The following is a 23,115-nucleotide window of genomic DNA, read 5'->3' on the forward strand; positions in this document are numbered from 1 at the left end:
TTATATATATAGTATATGTGTGTATTATATTTGTATGTATCTTATCTTATACCTTTAAACGAGCAATTCTTGTATATATATATATATATATATTTCTGTGATCTCGAAAACGGCTCTAGCGATTTCGCTGAAATTTGGTATATGGGGGTTTTTGGGGGTATACAATCGATCTAGATTAGTCTTATGCTTGGGAAAACGCGTGTTTTCGAGTTTTCATGCGTTTTTCTTTCGACGCAGAATATGGTCGCTAATTTCGTGTTACCGGCCACTGTCCGTCTGGTCCAGCGGGTTAAGACGCGGACTGCTTAACGAGTGTTACGGGTTCGAATCTCGCCCGATGACTTAACTTTTTTTCTTTTATATGTTCAAGTTTATATATAATTTTTTAATTTTTATTGTTTTAGACAAGTTTAATTTAGTAAAAAAATTTAGATAAGATTATCACCTATACACCATCATATTACAATAAAAGTTATAACCGAGCAATGTTCGGTCGCCCAGGTACTATGTCATTATATGTATTATTGTTTGATTTGTTTTGCTATTGTAATTGTAGCACCGCTCACAACCTCTCTGCATAGCCTTAAGGTTGACTGGTAGAGAATGCCTCGTGGCATTAAGTCCGCCTTTTGTACTATAAGATTGTTTTTCTTTTGTGCAATAAAGATTAAATAAATAAATAAAAAGCCCCCACTGGCGCACTGAGACACGGGTCGAGATTTTGTCTGAGTGTGCGTGCGGCGACGCATAGATACTATGGCGAACACATCCACGCCGCGCGCGGTGCGGTTGTATGAAGATAACGTACTTCCCCACTCTTTGTACAGTCGCCATCAGATATATCGGAGCGGCCAAGGTGTCCAAATATTTCTGAGCAAGACTAAATTTCTATAAATTCTGCACTCTCCAAATGCCATTTATATCGCAACTACTGCAATGCCATAAACATCTGAGCATGCTGTTTTTCAATAATTTCTTTGCATACGTCCAGTCAAAAATATCTGATCGAACAAAATACCAAACGTATCTAAGCAACAAAGGCGTTCACACATATCTGTTCATTTGAGAAGAATATACTGTATATTATATGCCTTACGTCGTATAATTGTTAGATTTATGTTTTTAGATTTGTATACGTTTAGTAATGAATAAACTTAAAAACTGCTGTGCCGATTTCAAAAACTCTTTCACCATTGGAAAGCTACGATCCGTGCGACGCCGGGACGGGCCGCTAGTACAGTCGCCATCAGATACATCTGAGCTATCAGGGTGCTCATAAATATCTGAACATGGACTCTAACGCTTTGGAAATAGAGACGTGTTCAGATATTTATGAGTACTTCTAAAAAAAGCTCACATATATCTAATGGCGACTGTACTATATATACTAATAGTAGAAAGAAGAAAGATTTGTTTGTTTGTATTGAATAGGCTCCGAAAATACTGGACTAACTGTAGCAAGAATACTTGCCATACCTTACCAGGGTGCCATGTGATTCTATTTTTAGGGTTCCGTAGCCAAATGGCAAAAAACGGAACCCTTATAGATTCGTCATGTCCGTCTGTCTGTCCGATTCTGTCACAGCCACTTTTTTCCGAAACTATAAAAGCTATACTGTTCAAACTTGGTAAGTAGATGTATTCTATGAACCGCATTATGATGTTCACACAAAAATAGAAAAAAAACAATAAATTTTGGGGGTTCCCCATACTTAGAACTGAAACTCAAAAAATCTTTTTTCATCAAACTCATACGTGTGGGGTATCTATGGATAGGTGTTTAAAAATGATATTGAGGTTTCTAATATCATTTTTTTTCTAAACTGAAAAGTTTGCGCGAGAGACACTTCCAAAGTGGTAAAAAGTGTGTCCCCCCCCCGTAACTTCTAAAATAACAGAATGAAAAATCAAAAAAAAATATATGATATACATTGCCATGCAAACTTCCACCGAAAATTGGTTCGAACGAGATCTAGTAAGTAGTTTTTTTTTAATACGTCATAAAAATTTAAAAAAAAAATTTTTTTCATCAAACCCATACGTGTGGGGTATCTATGGATAGGTCTTCAAAAATGATATTTAGGTTTCTAATATCATTTTTTTCTAAACTGAATAGTTTGCGCGAGAGACACTTCCAAAGTGAAAAAATGTGTGTCCCCCCCCCTGTAACTTCTAAAATAACAGAATGAAAAATCTAAAAAAAATATATGATATACATTGCCATGCAAACTTCCACCGAAAATTGGTTCGAACGAGATCTAGTAAGTAGTTTTTTTTTAATACGTCATAAAAATTAAAAAAAAAAAAAAAATTTCATCAAACCCATACGTGTGGGGTATCTATGGATAGGTCTTCAAAAATGATATTTAGGTTTCTAATATCATTTTTTTCTAAACTGAATAGTTTGCGCGAGAGACACTTCCAAAGTGAAAAAATGTGTGTCCCCCCCCCTGTAACTTCTAAAATAACAGAATGAAAAATCTAAAAAAAATATATGATATACATTACCATGCAAACTTCCACCGAAAATTGGTTTGAACGAGATCTAGTGAATAGTTTTTTTTTAATACGTCAATAAATTAAAAAAAAATTTTTTTCATCAAACCCATACGTGTGGGGTATCTATGGATAGGTCTTCAAAAATGATATTTAGGTTTCTAACATCATTTTTTTCTAAACTGAATAGTTTGCGCGAGAGACAGTCCCAAAGTGGTAAAATGTGTGTCCAAAGTGGTAAAATGTTGAACAAGATCTAGCAAGTAGATTTTTTTTTAATACGTCTTAAATGGTACGGAACCCTTCATGCGCGAGTCCGACTCGCACTTGGCCGCTTTTAGAAATAATTTTCATTATGTTTAGCTTTTGTGCAAAATATATAATTATTTATATTTGTAACTACTGTATGTACCATGGTTTGCAATAAATGTTTCTATTTCTATTTCAATTTGAAAAATTCTTTCACCGTTGGTAAGCTACACTCTTTGCGAGTATCATAGGCTATACATATTAGGGCTTTTTCACTTTCAGGGTCACCCAATTAGCTTAGCTGTCAAAAAAAGGTTAAATCGGTGGTAAAGTGTTGTGACGACAATTAAGCTTTAAATTTAAACTACTTTTTTGTGCTTAATTCATAAACATTATGCGTTATTGTACTATAAATTCGTGAATAAAGTTGACCCTCATAAAGATTTCATGCTTAATTGTCGTCACACACCTGACCACCGATTTAACTTTTATTTGACAATTAAGTTGTGTGCACCTAAAATTGAAACTAATTAGATATTAGGGATCCGTACTAAAAATTGCCGTGAACCCTGCGAAACGGGACGGGCTGCTCGTAAATAATATTTGCATTGTATGTATTCGTTTGGTTATTTTTTTATCACTCGAATGCAGTGGACAGGCATCTTTATAAGGTAGTTAGTATTTAAGTAAGAGTGGTTTCGCACTAAATTCGATACCGCTCTACATTTTGAAACTCCTAAGCCAAGGGTTAAGGGTTGGTCAAGACCAACTAACATTGGAATAAAACTATCAATTAATTTTATTTATTATAATTTCTAAGTACCGAGTACTAAAACTTAATGTATACATACTCGTATTTTATTAAAATTGTCTTCAGTATTTAGTGTAACCACCATCAGCATTCCTCACCGCCCTCAGCCGGTGTTGCATGGAGCCCACAAGTTTCGCACAGTAATCGCGGCCCCTGAAAGACTCCCACACAGCGAGTGCATGTCGTCTTAATTGTTCTTTCGTCCTACACTGGTCAGTATCCCACTCCTGGACCATTTTCCCCCACAAATTCTCTATTGGGTTGAGATCTGGACTTTTCGCGGGCATTTTGATTCGTGTAATTGTCTCTCTGTGTTCATGAAGCCATGCTTGCACTAGCCGAGAGTTGTGAACAGAGCTATTGTCTTGCATAAATGTCACACGACGGTTCGGATAACATATGTCTACACTGGGCAGGAATGAATCTTCGAGTATTTCCACATAATCCTTGGCATTCATCCGCCCAGTTATTTCGACAAGCTCTCCGGGTCTTTCCTTCGACATCCAACCCCAGAAGCCAATAGTTATCCGTCCGCTAAGTCTATCAGGTACTACATGTCGTGCATGGTATCGAGTATTATCTGGCCTCCATAGTGTTAACCTGCCATTGTCAGACGAACAAAACACCTTTTCGTCCATAAAAAGGACATCATCGAAGTTTTTATTGCGATTGGAGACTGCAAACTGCAGCCTTTCATCCATATGTCTTTGGGTAAGAGCTGGCTTCCGCGCAGGCACTCGGTTTTGTAAACCTCCTTCTTTGAGCCGTCTTCGTATTGTACTACTTGAGACATTGAATTCACCAGAAAACTGGGTGGTATTAATGAAACGTTCGTTCCGGGCCTTTTCTAACATATTTACGTCTTGGAGACGCGTTGTCGACCTTGGACGCCCAAATGACACGTGGTTGCTTAGTCCAGCTTCCTGCTGGAACCTTTCTAACCATAAATAGACGGTGTTTCTCTGTAAAAAAACACATATTTTTAATACCAGTCTTCTTTATAGCGGTAGATAAAATAGAAAACGATTTCAAAGTACTTACTGCTATTCCGAGTTCGTTGGCAATATCAGTAACGGGTAAGCCATCAGTTTTCAAATCTATTATTTTCTTTTTAACATCGTTGTCAATACGATACGGATATGCCATTATTCAATTTAAAATCGCAAATGTATTTCACAAAAGCTGCAGATTATTGAAATCTGACAGAAATGAAAGAAGACAATTGAATAAAATTGACAATATTAAATATGGAAAAACGATTAGACTATTAAGAGTATGCAAAGGAGTTTTCAAATCAAAGACAAATTACTAACAGTCTTCTCTAATTGGTTAAGTCAACTTAATCCCACAGTCAAACCGTGAAAACTGTTTTGTGGGACCCTTTATTTGTGTAAGCTGTATCTTTTTCAAGCTAATAAATAAATAATAATAAAATAATAACTATATGTATAAGTCAAATGCTGGCCGCTGAAACTTAGGTGTCATTAAAGTAGCACTTATAGTAGAGCATAGTCGCAGAAATGTGTTGATTAGACACGATTTTCAAGTGCCTTTTCAGATAGGATAAAATAAACTAATACCTACTTCGTACATTCATAGTTTTGACAAGTCTAAATTGCAGGAAACTGCCCCAATCAATGTTGCCTGACCACATATATACCATACCATTCAACGTAATAACTACTCCCAATACTAGCGTCTTTGTTAAGAACTGCTTGGCGTGTTGAGTTTGAGTAACTAAATTATACCAACAGCTTTTTCAAAAGCAAACCGCAGATTCGGTCTTTCCCGCCAGAGCATCATGTTTTCTGAAACAAACTTCCTGTTTTTTGGGTACCGTAGCATAAATTGCAAAATGGAACCTAAAAATAGATTTAAATACGTTCAAAATAACTTGGCGATTTCTATACTATGACGGTGGAAAACAAGCACACGGCCCAGCTAGGCAGTCACCGTAGTCTAAGTATACACAGAAAAATATTATGATCTGTGATCAGTGATTAAAAACACATTTTTCTAACTTTATGTAAAGTAATTTAATGTCCCGGCCCTCAGTAAAATCACGCCACTTTTTCTTTATTATTTTACCTTGGTTTGGTTTAACTTGCCTCCCTCGACCTCTCCTTCACCCCAATCAGCTATTTCACATCCTAATTTTCTAAATTGGCTTCCTAAATCGGAAATGCGAAATAGTGGCTTAAGGGACTGTAGACCGGAGGGCAGGCAGCAGCACACTTCGTGGAACAAAAGCCATCTGACTGCGATTGCCAACCCGCCTGCCAAACGCGGCGATTATGCCATTTCCCTCCATAAAACTGCATGGAGGAGGCCTGTATCCATCAGTTCACGTTATTTGGCTCATGATGATGATGATAACTTCGTAGTATTTAATATTGAACCCATTTATTCGTAAATCATTTATTAATTATATATTATTCATTAAATAATACTCGTAGTTTATCTAAACCGTTCAATACATTTCGATTATGACAAGTTTGACAACGATTGGCGGAATCACGCATATTTATCAAGTATCAATCAAAACTACTTTGCCACGCTCATAACACCCTTATGTCCACTCGATAACGAAGTGAAAACGCATAATTTCGATTTCCGAACTTTGAACAAATTTTGTACATATTTATAGGTGTCAAAAATTTCATTTATTGTTCTAATATTTAACCTTAACACAAAGGCTAAAGGCATGTTTTGCTTTAATGCGCAGATCTTTGTGAACGTTCTTATTGAGTTATTGCTTAGATACAATTGACATTTTACATGATCAGATATTTTTGACTGGAAGTATGCTAAGAATTTATTGAAAAAATACATGCTCAAATTTTTTTGCCATTCCAACAGTTCAGATGAATATGGCATTTGCAGTGTGCAGAATTTATTGAAATTTAGTATTGCTCAGATATATTTGGGCACCTTGGATGCATAGAAATATCTGATGGCGACTGTACTATGATTTAGATGAAACCGTTTTAATATATGGAAAACAAGAAAATTGCGATTCTGTCGATAAAATATTGCGTTTATGTATATAGTTCACATACATTATTTTTTATAAAATTTTATTTTATATATTTATTTTACGTTTAAATAAATAAAAAAGTTATCAGTGGAACGATTCAAAAATGATATTGCCGGTGTTCAGAAGCAATTTTCAAATTTGTAGCTTTCGAGGATTTGTTACAAAATTTTAAAGTGCATTTTAGACCCATGTTCGTGATTTTTTTCTATCGAGTGAAAGTCACTAAATCAGGATTCGAATCAATAAAGTCCTCGAGAAAAGCCTCTACAATACAATACTATACAAATACTCTTTATTGCACACCTCAATACAGAAACAGTACAAATAATACAACACATAAAGAAGAGGTAAACAACAGGCGGTCTTATCGCTAAAAAGCGATCTCTTCCAGACAACCTTTAGGTAGCCTCTAGATTGCTAATTAAATTTATGGTAGCCGTATTGAGATACAAAAAAGCGCAACGACTTTTTAAAAACTCCATTTTCTGAACCTACTGCAGCATAAAAAAAAATTGTGCGTGGAGTCCCTCCGCGCGGAAGAAGTGAAACGTCACTTAAAATAACATTATTTTTTTTATTTTTTTTTTTTATTATTTATTAAGTACAACCACATCGTATATATTACATATGTTACATCACAATAATCTTAAAGTACTTCACCTGATATAATACGACAATTATGGAGTACATAGCGTTGTCCAAGCATGATATAGGGAACGACATAAGAACTATGGGACATTACATTTTATAACATTACATTTATAAGACTTATAAAACAATTAACTACTATATGTACATTATTTACAATTTTACAAATAAATACTAATACTAATATATAATTTAACACAGAATAATTTAATTTAAATTTGAAATTTGAAACTAATTATTATTTTTGTTTCGGCAATATCTTAGATTTAAATGTGGCTAGACGGTCATGAAAGATGTCAACGAGATTTTTGTGGGTTGTAAGACTGTTGTAACTCGAGCATATTCGTACCATGGGGGCTTGCAGACCAATGTTTGTCCTGGTAGCCGGTATAGAAAAGGGTTTAACTATAGGCCGCCGTGGGTAGTTGTAGGGTGTAGTTAACGAGATTTTCTCAAGTAGTTTGCTGCTGTTTACCTGTCCGTTGACTACCTTGTGTAGGAAGCACAGGTCTAGCATTCGGCGCCGATCGCGTAAGCTGTGCATTTTGTATCTAGCAAGCCGGCAGTCATAGGTATTTCTATGTGAAAATCCAGGGGTATGAAACGCAAGATGTCTTGTAAATGCTCTCTGTATACTTTCAATACGCTGTGAGTGAACATGATAGTATGGACTCCAGACAATTGAGGCGGATTCTAGATGGCTGCGTACAAGGGTGTTATATAGAATAATTTTAGTTTGTTGATGTCTAAAACCATTAGAGTTTCTCCTTATAAAGCCAAGCATTTGTGCAGCCTTTTTAACTACTGCATCAATGTGTGCATGGAATTTCAATTCACTGTCGAGTATAACACCAAGGTCTCTCATTTCAGCAACTTCCCTTAACTCGACGCCGCCTATCTCGTACTTAGTCACAAGCGGTTTTTTCTTTCTGCAATACTTTATAAAAAAGCACTTCTTCACGTTTAGAGTCATTCCATTCTTATTGCACCAGGACATTACGTTACTTAGGTCGTTTTGAAGCATTTTGGCATCCGACTCGCAGGACACAGATTTATAGATTTTTAGGTCATCTGCGTAAAGTGAATAGTTGGAGTGTTTTATATGGCCTGTGATATCGTTAATGAATATTAAGAAAAGCACCGGTCCCAAATGCGACCCCTGCGGAACTCCCGATTCGGCATAATAAGTAAATGATTTGTAGCCGTGAACAACAACACACTGCGGCCTGTTAGTGAGATACGACTCAAACCATCTCAACCAATCATATCCTACACCGAAAAGGTTCAGCTTTTTCAGTAGGATTGCGTGATCAACTTTATCAAACGCGCTACTGAAATCAGTGTATATAGTGTCTACTTGGGATCCTCTATCAAGCTGCTGGCATAGATCAGTAACAAAAGGCACGAGATTAGTCGCCACTGATCGACCAGGTCTGAACCCATGTTGATGATCTGACAGACTGGATTCCGCCAATCCTGATAGTATAGGCACAATAAGGGACTCGAATAGCTTCGAGAAACACGACAGGATTGAAATCGGGCGATAGTTTTGCATATCAGCTTCGTCGCCTTTCTTGTATACTGGCACAATTCGAGCCTCTTTCCACGCATCAGGAAAGCAGCCTTCTGTGAGTGACTGATTAAAGATCAGATAGAGTGGAAATGCTAAAGCCGGTCCACACCGTTTCACGAATATAGGGGGTATGCCATCGGGTCCTGCACCTTTTGAACAGTCGAGTTTTTTGATAGCCCGTAGTATTTCTGATTCGGTCAGGTGTATTTTGTTAATAAATTTAGAACTTGTACTCGATTCATCCGTTACCACGTTACTAGAGTTCTTTGATGTATATACGGACGAAAAGTGTTTAGCAAATAGATTAGCTATATTTAGTCCACTTTCGGCTATATCGTCTTTCAGATGCATCTTCGCAGGGAGAGTAGACCGACCACCTCTTTTGTTTTTAATAAAACTCCAAAATGCCTTAGGGTTATTTGGAATGTTTCCTTCAACGGTTTGTTTATAATATTTGTAGCATTCATCATACAGCTTATGGCACCGACAACGGAGGAGTTTGAACTCAATTTCGTCACGAGGGTTTTGATATTTACGATACCTAAGCCGAATTTTATTTTTCTCCCCCAGTACTTTTATAAGTGCATGGCTAAACCATGAAGGATAATTTGACTTTTTAGATTTTAGTCTTTTTAGATTAACATTAACATCTGCCAAATTTAACTTTATGAATAAATAAAGACTGTTTTTATGTAGTACTTTATGTTACCGATTATAGCGTTAAACGTTTAACGCAACCTTGTTGCAATTCGCATAAAAAAGTTTCACTTCAATAAAAAACCGGACAAGTGCGAGTCGGACTCGCCCACCGAGTGTTCCGTACTTTTTAATATTTGTTGTTACAGAGGCAACAGAGATACATCATCTGTGAAAATTTCAACTTATACAACTCCAACTCGTGATTATCTTTATTTCAGAATATTAAAATTCCATAAAATATTCTTTACAGTACATATGGTGCTACTTTACCGCACTAGTGCGAAAATTTGCATATTACGTTACTGTGTCGAACATTTAAAGGGCCATATGTACTGTAAAACGTTGTACGATACATGTGCGAATAGGTAATTCGCAACTCGTGTCGAATTAAAACACTCCCTTCGGTCGTGTTTTAATTTATCGCCACTCGTTTCGAATTTCCTATTTTTCGCACTTGTATCGTAATGTACTATAATGCCGTGTCATTATCGCTACATGTTAGTAAGTATAAATTATACACCGTGTTTTTATTGAATTTCGTTAACTTCGGGGTACGGGGGGGGGGGGGGGGTAAGTACGTTTACAGAAACTAAATGGCATAGTTAATTTTCAAAAAAAAAAAATTTTTGTTTTTTTTACTATTTTTATTTTTATAAAAAGTAACTAAATGTTGCATATAGCGTTGTTGTAACACGGGCATTACATTTAACTCAACCAAACAATTGAAACCTGTGACATATCAATGTCATTTCGAACGTCGATCGTCCGAGATAGTACTTACGTTTAGTAGCAAATGTATGAACTCGCACTAAACACTAATCAATAAGTAAACAGGCCCTAAGGCAAGTGTACACGCTCGTAAGGGCCTTATAAGATAAAAATTAATGATTGATTATCTCCGAAATGGAGTTAATTAGAATATCGGTGTCTTTGAGAAAGTTACTTAATTTAAGCTCAGTAGTGCACCCTCGAAATTAACGCAAATCAAAAAAACACGGTGTATAAATACACAAGGAAATAAAGGATAAGCAATAGAAATAGAAATATTTATTTGCCAGAATACGTTACGATTAGGTCTTCAAACAGTTTTAGTATCAGTATTCAGTCGACATAAAGCCAACATGCAAAATGTTTGTAATTTACATTTACTAGTAGAGTACATCAGGTACATGCATAAAATTTTAATAATCCTAATAGAAACAATGACATAATGGAAATAAAAAGCGGCCAAGTGCGAGTCTGACTCGGGCATGAAGGGTTCCGTACCATTTAAGACGTATTAAAAAAAATCTACTTACTAGATCTTGTTCAACATTTTACCACTTTGGAAGTGTCTCTCGCGCAAACTATTCATTTTAGAAAAAAATGATATTAGAAACCTCAATATCATTTTTGAAGACCTATCCATAGATACCCCACACGTATGGCTTTGATGAAAAAAGATTTTTTGAGTTTCAGTTCTAAGTATGGGGAACCCCCAAAATTTATTGTTTTTTTTCTATTTTTGTGTGAACATCTTAATGCGGTTCATAGAATACATCCACTTACTAAGTTTGAACAATATAGATCTTATAGTTTCGGAAAAAAGTGGCTGTGACAGAATCGGACAGACAGACGGACATGAATCTATAAGGGTTCCGTTTTTTGCCATTTGGCTACGGAACCCTAAAAACAAATGAGATTAAAATAGAAATACTAAGCTAAACTAAAATAAATTGGTAGGTATGACAAAGCTATGTCATAAACAGATAATGAATGAATGCAAAAGAATGTTTACTTACACAAAATCCATCAAAAATAGGGCCTGCCTTTTTGATGGCTGCGACGTCAAAAGCTTCGAACGCTTTCTGAATTTCATCCACATTTGAATCTCTCTTGGACTCTTGCAACTGAAAAAAAGTTATATTTTTTTCTATTCGTCGACTGTAATGTTTGAATTAAGATTTCGTATACTAAACTATAATTGCATACTTTTTATGTATGGGCTCCAAACTCAACTATAATAGTACATTACGATACAAGTGCGAAAAATAGGAAATTCGAAACGAGTGGCGATAGATTAAAACACGACCGAAGGGAGTGTTTTAAATCGACACGAGTTGCGAATTACCTATTCGCACATGTATCGTACAACGTTTTACAGTACATATGGCCCTTTAAATGTTCGACACAGTAACGTAATATGCTACTTCTCGCACTAGTGCTATAAAGTAGCCCCATATGTACTGTAATAGTACATTACGATACAAGTTCGAAAAATAGGAAATTCGAAACATGTATCGTACAACGTTTTACAGTACATATGGCCCTTTAAAATTTCGACATAGTTACGTAATGTGCTAATAATCGCACTAGTGCGGTAAAGTAGAACCATATGTACTGTAATAGTACATTACGATACAAGTGCGAAAAATAGGAAATCCGAAACGAGTGGCGTTAAGTTAAAACACGACCGAAGGGAGTGTTTTAAATCGACACGAGTTGCGAATTACCTATTGGCATATGTATCGTACAACGTTTTACAGTACATATGGCCCTTTAAATTTTCCACATAGTTACGTAATGTGCTAATTCTCGCACTAGTGCGGTAAAGTAGCACCATATGTACTGTAAAATTTATTTCGATACGCTGTAGTAAACTATTAAAAAAAATAGGAATGACGTGCCGCCGCGCTCCCATAGAACGGGGGACGGGCGGGCGGGGGCTCGCGCGTTATGTCCAATGAGCGGAATTCTTCATAGCAAAAATCAAACTGTCAGAGGGATTGACCTAACTGTTTTATCGACTTATCGATAAATATTTGTCACTTAACGAAACACAGGTGTCCCTAATTAGCTGACCGCCACTGTATTTTGGTATAATAGTAAAGAATAAAACAGAAAATACTTTTATGATGTAAATGAACGTAACATTTAGAGCAATATATTGTGGAAAAATCTTCTTTGAAACTGAAATAAGAATCTTTCTGTATCCATTTTTTTATTGTTTTCTTTTAGGATTAACCATTTTAGTAACATGGCACGGAATTCACTCATGAAAACTCAAGTGACATAAATGACATATGTGACGCTGACATGATTTACTTTAATACGGAGATGCAAGTTGCTTATCAAAGAGGTCAAATGTTACATAATAATCTTTTAAGTTGATTATGGATACCTAATGCGATATTATTCCGTAACATCGATAAGTCGATAAAACAGTTAGGTCAATCCCTCTGACAGTTTGATTTTTGCTATGAAGAATTCCGCTCATTGGTTATGTCTTTATCTTATACCTTTAAACGAGCAATTCTTGTATATATATATATATATATAAATATATTTCTGTGATTTCGAAAACGGCTCTAACGATTTCGCTGAAATTTGGTATATGGGAGTTTTGGGGGGTATACAATCGATTTAGATTAGTCTTATGTTTGGGAAAACGCGTGTTTTCGAGTTTTCATGCGTTTTTCTTTCGACGCAGAATATGGTCGCTAATTTCGTTTTGCCGGCCACTGTCCGTCTGGCCCAGCGGGTTAAGACGCGGACTGCTAGAAACGAGTGTTACGGGTTCGAATCTCGCCCGGTGACTAACTTTTGTTTTTTTTTTTTATATGTTCAAGTTTATATATATTTTTTTAATTTTTATTGTTTTAGACAAGTTTAATTTAGTAAAAAAATGTAGTTAAGATTATCACCTACACACCACCATATTACAATAAATAGTTATAAACGCTCGGTCGTCCAGGTACTGTCTACTTATAGTGGAAGCCGTACGGCTTCAGAGCCCAATTTCAAAGAAAAACCGTAAATTGATGTACAGTTTAGCAATTTGGTACACGCATACTAGAGGTCAAAACAAAACCTTTGGCCCGCAGTTCCTAAAAAAAATCCCTTAGAAGGGAGTGCCGAGTCATTTTTTTTCAGAAACCTATCGTGTGTGGTGTCGTATGAAAGGGCTTTCTGAAGGCGATTCTAGAAAGATACTACATTATTACATTTCAGTCATTTTTTTTACTAAAACAAAAATAATTTTCAAAAACGATTCCTCAGAAAGCCCTTTCATACAATACCACGATACACGACAGGTTTCTGAAAAAAAAAATCCATACAAAAAATAATTACTCAGCACTCCCCTCCTAAGGGATTTTTTTTAGGAACTGCGAGTCAAAAAAAATATTTTGACCTCTAGTATGCGTGTGCCAAATGGCTAAACTGTACACCGATTTGCGGTTTTTTTTATGTGTACACCTTATTAGATACTTATCAATGTTCATTACTTATTTAGGTTTTATAGTTAAAAAAAACATCGTTGCCTGAACACGGTTCTCGACTGAAAAGCTCTGTATTATACACGATTTTTTAATAAAATAATTTCGATTTTTTTGCCTAGTTCGTAAGTCGTTTACGAAAAAACAAAATAGTACATTACGATACAAGTGCGAAAAATAGGAAATTCGAAACGAGTGGCGATAAATTAAAACACGACCGAAGGGAGTGTTTTAAATCGACACGAGTTGCGAATTACCTATTCGCACATGTATCGTACAACGTTTTACAGTACATATGGCCCTTTAAATGTTCGACACAGTAACGTAATATGCTACTTCTCGCACTAGTGCTATAAATGTAGCCCCATATGTACTGTAAAAGATATTATATTTGGGTACAGTCAGCTGTGATAATATCTTACTCTTACTATTTTACCTTTGAGGTTCCTGATAGCATCATGGATTCCGCCATTTTACTTTCATCAACGAAATTATTAGGCTGTCCTTCTTTCGTTATTCTCGTAAGATTTAAACCTGTCAACAATAAAAACAATATTTATGTAACAAGGCTGTTACTCCCTAGGGAGTAATATTATCTATTACTCCCTTATAATAAGTGAATATTATTCTGGCAATAACTCTTTTGGGAATAATTTGGATTCTTACTCTGACTATTACTCCCTTGAGAGTAATCATGACTATCACTCAGTAGGGAGTAATAATATCAATTACTCTTTGGAGAGGCAATGGCTATTCTCCTGGACGGTAACATAAATCATTACTCCCTAGTGAGTAATATTGTACATTACTCCCTGGGGAGTAATATAAATTATTATTCCCCTGGGAGTAGTATTGCTTATTATGACCTGTATAACGATATTAGGCATTTAACCGAAACGTAATTTGGAAAACATCTTACTCATGTCCGGCACAGGTCGGTTACCGACCGGCGACGACGTAATAGTGGAGGTGACTTTGTACCGCGACACTGGGAGAGCGAAGCCCAGAGCTGCGGAATCCTTTACCCAGTGAGGGTTCACGCATACCTTGCCGAACTCTATGGCAGCTTTGTATTTTTCGCTAGATGTCGAGTCCCTGAAAAAAAAAATCAAATCTAAAATGGACCAGCATCCTTGGTACAATGCCTCAAGGGCCTATTTTAGATATAAGCTAGTTATAGTAATCATCTGTATATATCAATATGGAGACCGTATATAAGGAGACCTCACGTGTACTTTTCTATAGTGAACGAAACTAAGTAAAAATATCTACCATAGACTTTTTCTCAATAAATCTTCACTTTACACTTCAAAATAGCGAGTATAAACAAGATTTACTCTATACAATACTATTTATCTTAAAATTAAGTCGAATGAAAATATAAAATCAAAATACACGTGAGGCTATGTGGGGGAGTGGGGGTTAGCCAAGAACCTCGACAAATATCACCAAAGGGGAGGGGGGGTCCAAAACATTTGCCGAAAAAGCCTCGCGTGATTTGTGTACAAGCCCATATAAACATTGGACGAGGTTTTCAACAGAGGGGTAAGCTCTTTAAAAACAGAAGGAAGCCATATTTGGTACACGGATGGTTCCAAGAAAGGCAATGATGTTGGTGCGGGGTGTATGATGAGAGATCTAAGCTCAGAGCTAGAGTCAGCATGGGCAGGCACACAGGCCTCAATCTTCCAGGCAGAAGTCTTCGCCATCAACAAATGTGCGGCCATTAACCTGGATAGAAACCTAGAACACCAACAAATCTACATCAACTCCGATAGCTAGGTTGCTCTGCTGGCACTAGAATCCCTCGAAACCATTGGCATTAACCAGATTCATAATCGGCTTCTTGTCATGACTATTCAACCCCGACGTTGTGATCTGCAAGTTGGCGAATGCAGGCAAGCGGTGTGTGTTAAATTCTGGTGAAGCACCGTTGATGTTGAGAGAGGCATCCCAGACAGCGATGACACAGGATTCCTTCATTACTGGCCTGAAAAACCTTCTTTGTACATTTGAAGTCAGAACATGCTTAAATCACTTACTTGGTCAGCACCAAAACATCAGTTGTCTGACTCAAAAACACCCTTGAAAAGTCACCTCCATTAGCATTAACCAGCTTCATAATCAGTTTCTTGTCATGACTATTCAATCCCGATGTGGTGATCTGCAAGTTGGCGAATGGAGGCAAGCGGTGTGCGTTGAATTCTGATGAGCCACCGTTGATGTCCAGTTTGAGAGAGGCGTCCCAGACTGCGGTGACCCAGGATTCTTTCATTACTGGTATTCCGCGTTCTGCTGCTTTCTGTGAATGGAAGTAATTGGAATAAAATCATCAGAGGTAACCAACTTCAAAAGGAAAAAGATAGATGTCAGCTTCTCCAAGGTATGTTTCTTGATTCCTCAAAGACAGCTAGAACTCATTCGAGAATTATTTTTGTTTGAAATGTAAATAGTACAGTTGGTCCCATTGTTATTAATTCAGAATCAGATGAAGAAGTCCAAGAAACAGAGAGAACTCTTCCAATATTACAATATTCCTCCTTCCATAGCGTTTGTATAATTCCTATGTATAGTTTTTGTGCATTTGTTTCCGAAGCACTATTTCATGACCATGAAATGGTAGGATTTTAAACAAATTAACGACCGGTTTGGCCTAGTGAGTAGTGACCATGCCTATGAAGCTGATGGTCCGGGGTTCAAATCCTGGTAAGGGCATTTATTCGTGTGATGAGCATGGATATTTGTTCCTGAGTCATGTGTGGGTGTTTTCTATGTATTTAAGTATTTATAAATATTTATATATTATATATATCGTTGTTTAAGTACCCTCAACACAAGCCTTATTGAGCTTACTGTGGGACTTAGTCAATTTGTGTACTTAATAATGTCCTATAATATATAAAAAAAAGAAAAAAAACATGAATAGCCGGGTCCACACAGAGCGAGCATACGCGCGAGGCAATTTCCTCACGCACAAACCGGCCAGTGTAGACGTGCCTCGGCCGAGGCGGCGCGTGCGCTTTCCTCGGTTTGTGCGTGAGGAAATTGCCTCGCGCGTATGCTCGCTCTGTGTGGACCCGGCTAATTAGGTTAGTTTTTGGGCTGAAGACAATTTTGGATGAGCATTCTGTAATTTTTGTAGCTATTCAGTAAAAAGTGTTTATATTTAATATGCTTCAAAGTTGATGTTAACTTACTATGTATTTGTCGGAGAACACGTTGTTGGCGATCAAATGCGTGGTCTCTGACGATAAGACCGCGCTGTATATGCCTCCCATCCATTCTATCTTCTGCTTTATGTTTATCTGGAAATTATTAATATATTAAACACCAACCATTGACTTCCAAAGCATTAGGTTTGTAGGATTTTGAATACTGGGATTTGAGAGATTAGATACACAAAAAATATTTTATGGAATACTTCTTTGTCTGTGTCTACTTTTAAGTATTTTCCAAAAAAAAAACACAGTAATATCTTACATACCTTTGATTCCTTTGAAAGTCCACTGAGGGTAACAATCAAACCCCGCATTGCTACTGTGTACACGGGATGTCCTTTTGCTGGGATGGGGCTGCCCTCGGTCAGAGAGCAGGACAAGCATCGTGGACCAACCACTCTGTGCCAAATTAGTCTAAGTTTATTTTAAGAAAATACATAATACAAATAATATACTGTTGTTATTGGGTTGAGCTGGAGGAGCTGGAGTTAGGAACCGTGGCGCGAGCTTGTGAAGGCTCTTTGCACCTCTGGGGTGCCTTAGGCCAACAACAACAAAAATATATTTAAAAAAGATGTGTGACCCCTGCCATTTTATTATTTGAATATAATGAGATGAAAGAGAGTATTTTACTTTTTGATAATAAAAAGAACATCCCAATAATTGATATACCTAGGTTAAAAGTTGACATTGTAAATTTTTATATTCTTTATGACTGTGATTTTATTTTATTTTCATTGAAATGGCATTAATTTTATTTATTTATTTACTTATTTCAAATTGTATATTTTAATTTCATGCCACTAAAAATGGTGAATTGTGTTGACCCATGTTATTTTTTGTCCATCATGTTGTACCTGACCATGATACTAGCAAATAAAAACGTTGAACTTAATAATAATAATAAAGACGTTTATTCAAAAAGTTTAAACATAGGTACATAATAAAAGTACACAATAATGCTTACAAACTAATTGAAAGGGATTTGTGTTATATAACAAATGTAAGCCCAAAAAGGGAAAAAATGTTGATAATATCTAATAACTATGGCTCTGTGAGCTGTGGACCTCGCGAGGATTGCTTTAAACTTAAAAAATGTATAGGTCTACCATTTTGAAAAATTTCCATAGTCTGAATTGACCATAAATCTATTTAATCATCGAAACTGCTCACAAAATTTCATGAGAATTGATTGAAAATTGCAGCCTGTAGAGGAAAACATCAGACAAGCATTTTTGCCCAAGCTGCAACATAGGCCATTCCTAATGCTCGGTCAATAACCCTAGTAGTTTGTATCATTAAGGCTGTGTCTCGATATTGTTTGACCGCGGTAAATTGGCATTTTGGCTTGTGAGCCATTTTGAACAAGCGATCGTATGATCAACCAGTTTACAGGCAGGCCCTGCACTAATAACATTCTATGCATCATTACTTAATTATTTGTTGCGATAATCACAATATTTCCTGTTCCATAGAAACTGTTTAGAGCAGTATAATTAAATTAAAGTATGACCGCATGAGCCAACTAAAATATATACACATCCGTCCCAACTGCGCGAACAAAACACTGTATGGTCCTTTGCCGCGCAAAGTCAACTTATTGGTAAGGTATCCGCATGGTGGTTTTCTGTCATCATCCAAGCCTTCAACCAGCCCATAGTTAACCAATATGACTTCTAACCAACTAACTCAGGTACGGGTGTCAGTATCGTGTTGGTGGGTGCACAGAGTAGATAAAATTTGTTGCACATGTCCACATCAGTTTTTTTGCTAACCTGCTCACCCACTCCATGCAACCGTGCCAGCTAGTGGTCACCCTAAGTAGTAGACGTATAGCAACCTGGGTCTTAGGTAGGGAATGGAACTGGTAAAAACTTAGTGTGAAAAACAATGGTAATCTACCAATTTACTGCTAATTTCTATAGAAATATTTGCCAGTTTGCATTCCCTAGTCTTAGATTTCAAAAATTGCGTTTGTGAGTAATATGTTGCCACTTGCATCTTTGATTCTAAACTTCTTAGAAGAGAATACTTACAAACACTTTGTAGCTTTCAACGTCTCATACAATTCCCCTTCAAACTCTGATAACACGAAAATGTCATTTTTCATGGGTGGTTGGTCAAATGTGAGTGAGTTCTCATGCGCCCACTGTGCTTGGAGCCCTCCCCCACGATGATTTTCACATGCCTGAAGAAAAATCAACTGTTAAAATCGATTCCTTAAGAAAACAGAAACAGTGGAATCAATGTGTAGTTTTGACTAAAAACGTCGATTTTCTGAGACTAAAGAGTTCCATTTATTAGCTAGAGTTTAAAAAACATCAATTTTCAACTGGGGAATTAATACATTCCGGTCAAATTATTATAAACAAACATATGAATACAATAACTCACCGTATAGGCAATAAGCATGTCTTCGGAACAGTCATTTTCGTTGCTACAATGTTTAGGAATAACGAATGTTACTTTAATTTTCACATCAGCCATAATTAATGTAATTTATTAATGAAATCTGTAATCTAAAGCAGTTTTGCCATGGTTTTGCCCGCTTATTTACAGAAAACGAAATGTCATAATTGTCATGAAAAAATTTCGTTCGCGTTCATGGGTTTGAGTTTTTTAAATCAATTCACTTGCCAGTGCGTGGTTTTATAACGTTTGGTAAGGTTGTGTCGAAGGCCCTTAAGAGACAAACTGCTAAGGGGCTTAATGCTAGTGCATCCAAGCCATAACCCCATAACGGTTTGTGAAGATATGTAACCTTCTTTACATACCTACTTTTTACTTAGCTGTTCTTTGGTAGTTGCCTAGCAAGGTTGTTTGACATGTCTCTCTGTAGACTTGATAATATAAAAACAAACTTTATATGGTAGCAGAGCGAAAAAGAGAAATGTAAAATCTCCACGAAAACGGAAATACGAGAAAAAAAAGGGTATGTCAACTATACGTATTAAAGCGGGCTTAGAAGCCCTAGACAAGGAAAATTATGATACATGGCGCATACACGCCAAGGCGTATTTAATTAAAACAAATTATGGAAACATGTATCGGAAACTCCTAAAGCAGATGCAACACAATCCGAACTCGACGAAGACGAACTGGCGAAGTCAGAATTAATGCTATTAATAGCACCGTCGGAGCTAAGACAAGTAAAAAACTGCAAATTTGCGAAAGATGTCTGGACCACCCTCGAATCTATATATGCGAGTAAGGGTCCTGCCAGGAAGGCAACTCTCTTAAAACAATTGCTACTAGCGAAACTTGAAGAAGGTGAAGACGTACGAGAGCACCTAAAGAAAATAATGGACACAGTTGATAAATTAAAAGAGATGGAAATCGACATCAACAGTGACTTACTTTCAATTATGATGCTTTACAGCCTTTCTTCCGATTACGAGAATTTTAGAACAGCTATAGAGTCTCAAGACTCGCTGCCTGATCCTGAAAAGCTTAAAATCAAAATAATCGAAGAGAGTGATGCTCGTCGACGAGATATCCCCAGCACTAGCAACTCCAACAGCACTGAAGAAGCATTCTACGCGTTTTGCAAGATCTGTAAAAAGAAAGGCCACGACACTACAAAATGCTGGTCGAAAAATAAAAATAATACTAGCAAGAAAAAAAGAAAACCTAAGAACAGTTTCAGCAAACCTAAAAGCGAAACGAACCTCTACAGTTGCTACTTAATGAATGAAAAAACAAAAGCTAGTTGGATTCTAGACAGTGGTTGCACATCACACATGACATATTCGGACAAGCCCTTTACCAATATTAAAAATACTTCAAAAACATTAAGATTGGCGTCAAAAGACCAAACTGCAAAAAATAAAAGGATCTGGGCCTGCTTTGATTGAAATTAAAGAAGGAAAAATTGCTTTAACTGATGCACTTTATGTACCAAGCCTGTGCGTTAACCTCCTACCTGTTGGAAAAATTACTGATAAGGGATTAACTGTTTTATTTACAAAGACAAAAGCAATAATTAAAGATCACAAGCGAAGAGTACAAATGCAAGCAATCAGAGACGATGATGGCCTATATTATTTGAAAACTAAAAACAATAATGTTGCCAGAGCCAACAATGCTGCAGAATCTGATGATAATGCTGATAATGATCGAAAACAAGATGAGTCTACAGATATCATGAAATGGCACTGCAAAATGGGACACATGAATGAAAAGGACCTGAAGTTAGCCTTAAAGAATGAAAGCCTGATTGGATTAAATTTTGACAGTAATAGTTCTTTGGCAGAATGCGAAATATGCATACAAGGAAAACTGACCAGAACTCCCAGCAAGCCAAGTGATAAGAAAGTATCACGTACGACTCAACGTCTTGAAATCGTCCATAGTGACGTCTGCGGTCCGTTTAAACAGCCTTCGCTGAACGGCAATAAGTATATAGTAACTTTCATCGATGACTATAGTAGATATTGCCGAGTATATTTCATCAAAAACAAAAGCGAAGTGCTGCAGAAATTTGAAGAATATAAAGCAGAAGTCGAGAACTTCACAGGAAATAAAATAAAATGCCTACAGAGCGATAATGGTACAGAATACAGGAACCAAAAATTCGACTCATTTTTAAAGAGACATGGTATAGCAAAAAGGTTATCTGCTCCATATACTGCTCACCAGAACGGCATTGCCGAAAGAAAAAATAGAACTCTAATCGAAAAAGCGAGATGCATGATGTTGGAATCTAAAGCCCCCATGTGTCTATGGGCAGACGCAGTATATACAGCAAATTATTTGTCTAACCGGAGCATAAATCAAAGTATCGATAACCAAACACCATTTGAAAGATGGGTAGGAAGGAAACCCTGTGTACACCATCTATATATCTTTGGTGCTAAAGCCTTTGTCCTAAAGAAAGGAAAACGTGAGAGCAAATTTTCTCCTAAGGCATTACCTGGAATGTTCGCAGGCTATTCTGAAGTTTCCAAAGCGTTCAGAATCTATGTTCCGTCAAAGAAGCGAACAATAATATCCAAAGATGTTCGTATTCTCAACAAAATGTTCTACGAAAATGGGCAAGATTTTCCTTACCTCTCACCTAATCATGGACAAAACAAGTACGAGTTATTCTATGACTTCGAAAATTATGACCATACCACAGAAAATCCTGATGACCTGAATGAAAACGAACCATTTTACGAGACCGTTGAGATCGACGAGAACGGAGAAAATGTAAATGGATTAGACAACGAGGCAGATGATAATGTGGTATATCATGAAGCAGAACCAGAACCTGTTTCGGATGTCGATGCATCAGTCCATGCACCAGAGGAAGTAGAAGTACGGAGGACATACGATCTTCGTGATAGATCGCGCATAGAAACGCCAAAAATATTAGAGGATTATGTTTTGGCAGCTATAAATATGGATAACGAAACAGAACCTCAAACATTTAAAGATGCTATGATAAGCAAAGATAAAGCCAAATGGTTAGAGGCCATGCAAAGTGAGATGCAGTCGCTGGATGAAATGCGAACTTGGGAACTAGTTAGTCCGCCCAAAAACCGCAAACCTCTTTCGTGCAAATGGGTCTACAAAATTAAAAACAATCCAGATGGCACTATTGAACGTTACAAGGCAAGGCTGGTGGTAAAAGGTTTCACGCAAAAACCAGGCATCGATTACCAAAAGACCTTTAGCCCAGTCGCCCGCCTCAGTACCATAAGAGCTGTTTTAGGGATGGCAGCTCAAGAAAACCTAGTTCTTCAACAATTTGATGTATCTACTGCATTCTTGAATGGTGATGTCAAAGAAGACATATTCATGAAGCAACCAGAAGGATTCACTGATGGTACAAATAAAGTTTGCAAACTTAAAAGAAGTTTGTACGGACTTAAACAGGCTCCACTATGCTGGAACGCTTGCATATCTGAATACCTTATAAACTCAGGTTTTACCCAAAGCAAGAAAGATCCCTGCCTGTACATGCGTGATAAAGTTTTAATTGCACTTTACGTAGATGACGGTTTAGTGGCTTCAGTCAATGAAAAATCTGGAAGGAAATTTATAGAAGAGTTAAAAAATAGATTTAAAATAACCACAAAACCGGCGTCTTACTTTTTGGGACTGGAGATTAACAAAACCAGAGAAGGTAATATCACGCTAAATCA

At 36.7% G+C, this 23,115-nt stretch overlaps 1 protein-coding gene across 1 annotated transcript in view; it reads right to left on the minus strand.

Moving 5' to 3' along the window:
* LOC133532892 (uncharacterized) overlaps window positions 1-19,701 on the minus strand; it is a 63,131-nt gene extending 43,430 nt beyond the window's left edge. Inside the window, exons 1-8 of the mRNA XM_061871752.1 lie at window positions 19,382-19,701; window positions 19,024-19,175; window positions 17,254-17,386; window positions 16,967-17,074; window positions 15,812-16,071; window positions 14,689-14,864; window positions 14,206-14,303; window positions 11,295-11,402 (exon numbers count right to left, since the gene is read on the minus strand). Coding sequence (XP_061727736.1) covers window positions 11,295-11,402; window positions 14,206-14,303; window positions 14,689-14,864; window positions 15,812-16,071; window positions 16,967-17,074; window positions 17,254-17,386; window positions 19,024-19,175; window positions 19,382-19,474 — 1,128 coding nt within the window. The 5' untranslated portion in view covers window positions 19,475-19,701. The remainder of the gene's footprint in view (window positions 1-11,294; window positions 11,403-14,205; window positions 14,304-14,688; window positions 14,865-15,811; window positions 16,072-16,966; window positions 17,075-17,253; window positions 17,387-19,023; window positions 19,176-19,381) is intronic.
* Between the last annotated feature and the right edge of the window lie 3,414 nt (window positions 19,702-23,115).

The sequence above is a fragment of the Cydia pomonella genome, chromosome 28, assembly GCF_033807575.1.
Source record: "Cydia pomonella isolate Wapato2018A chromosome 28, ilCydPomo1, whole genome shotgun sequence".
Classification (NCBI taxonomy): Eukaryota; Metazoa; Arthropoda; class Insecta; order Lepidoptera; family Tortricidae; genus Cydia; species Cydia pomonella.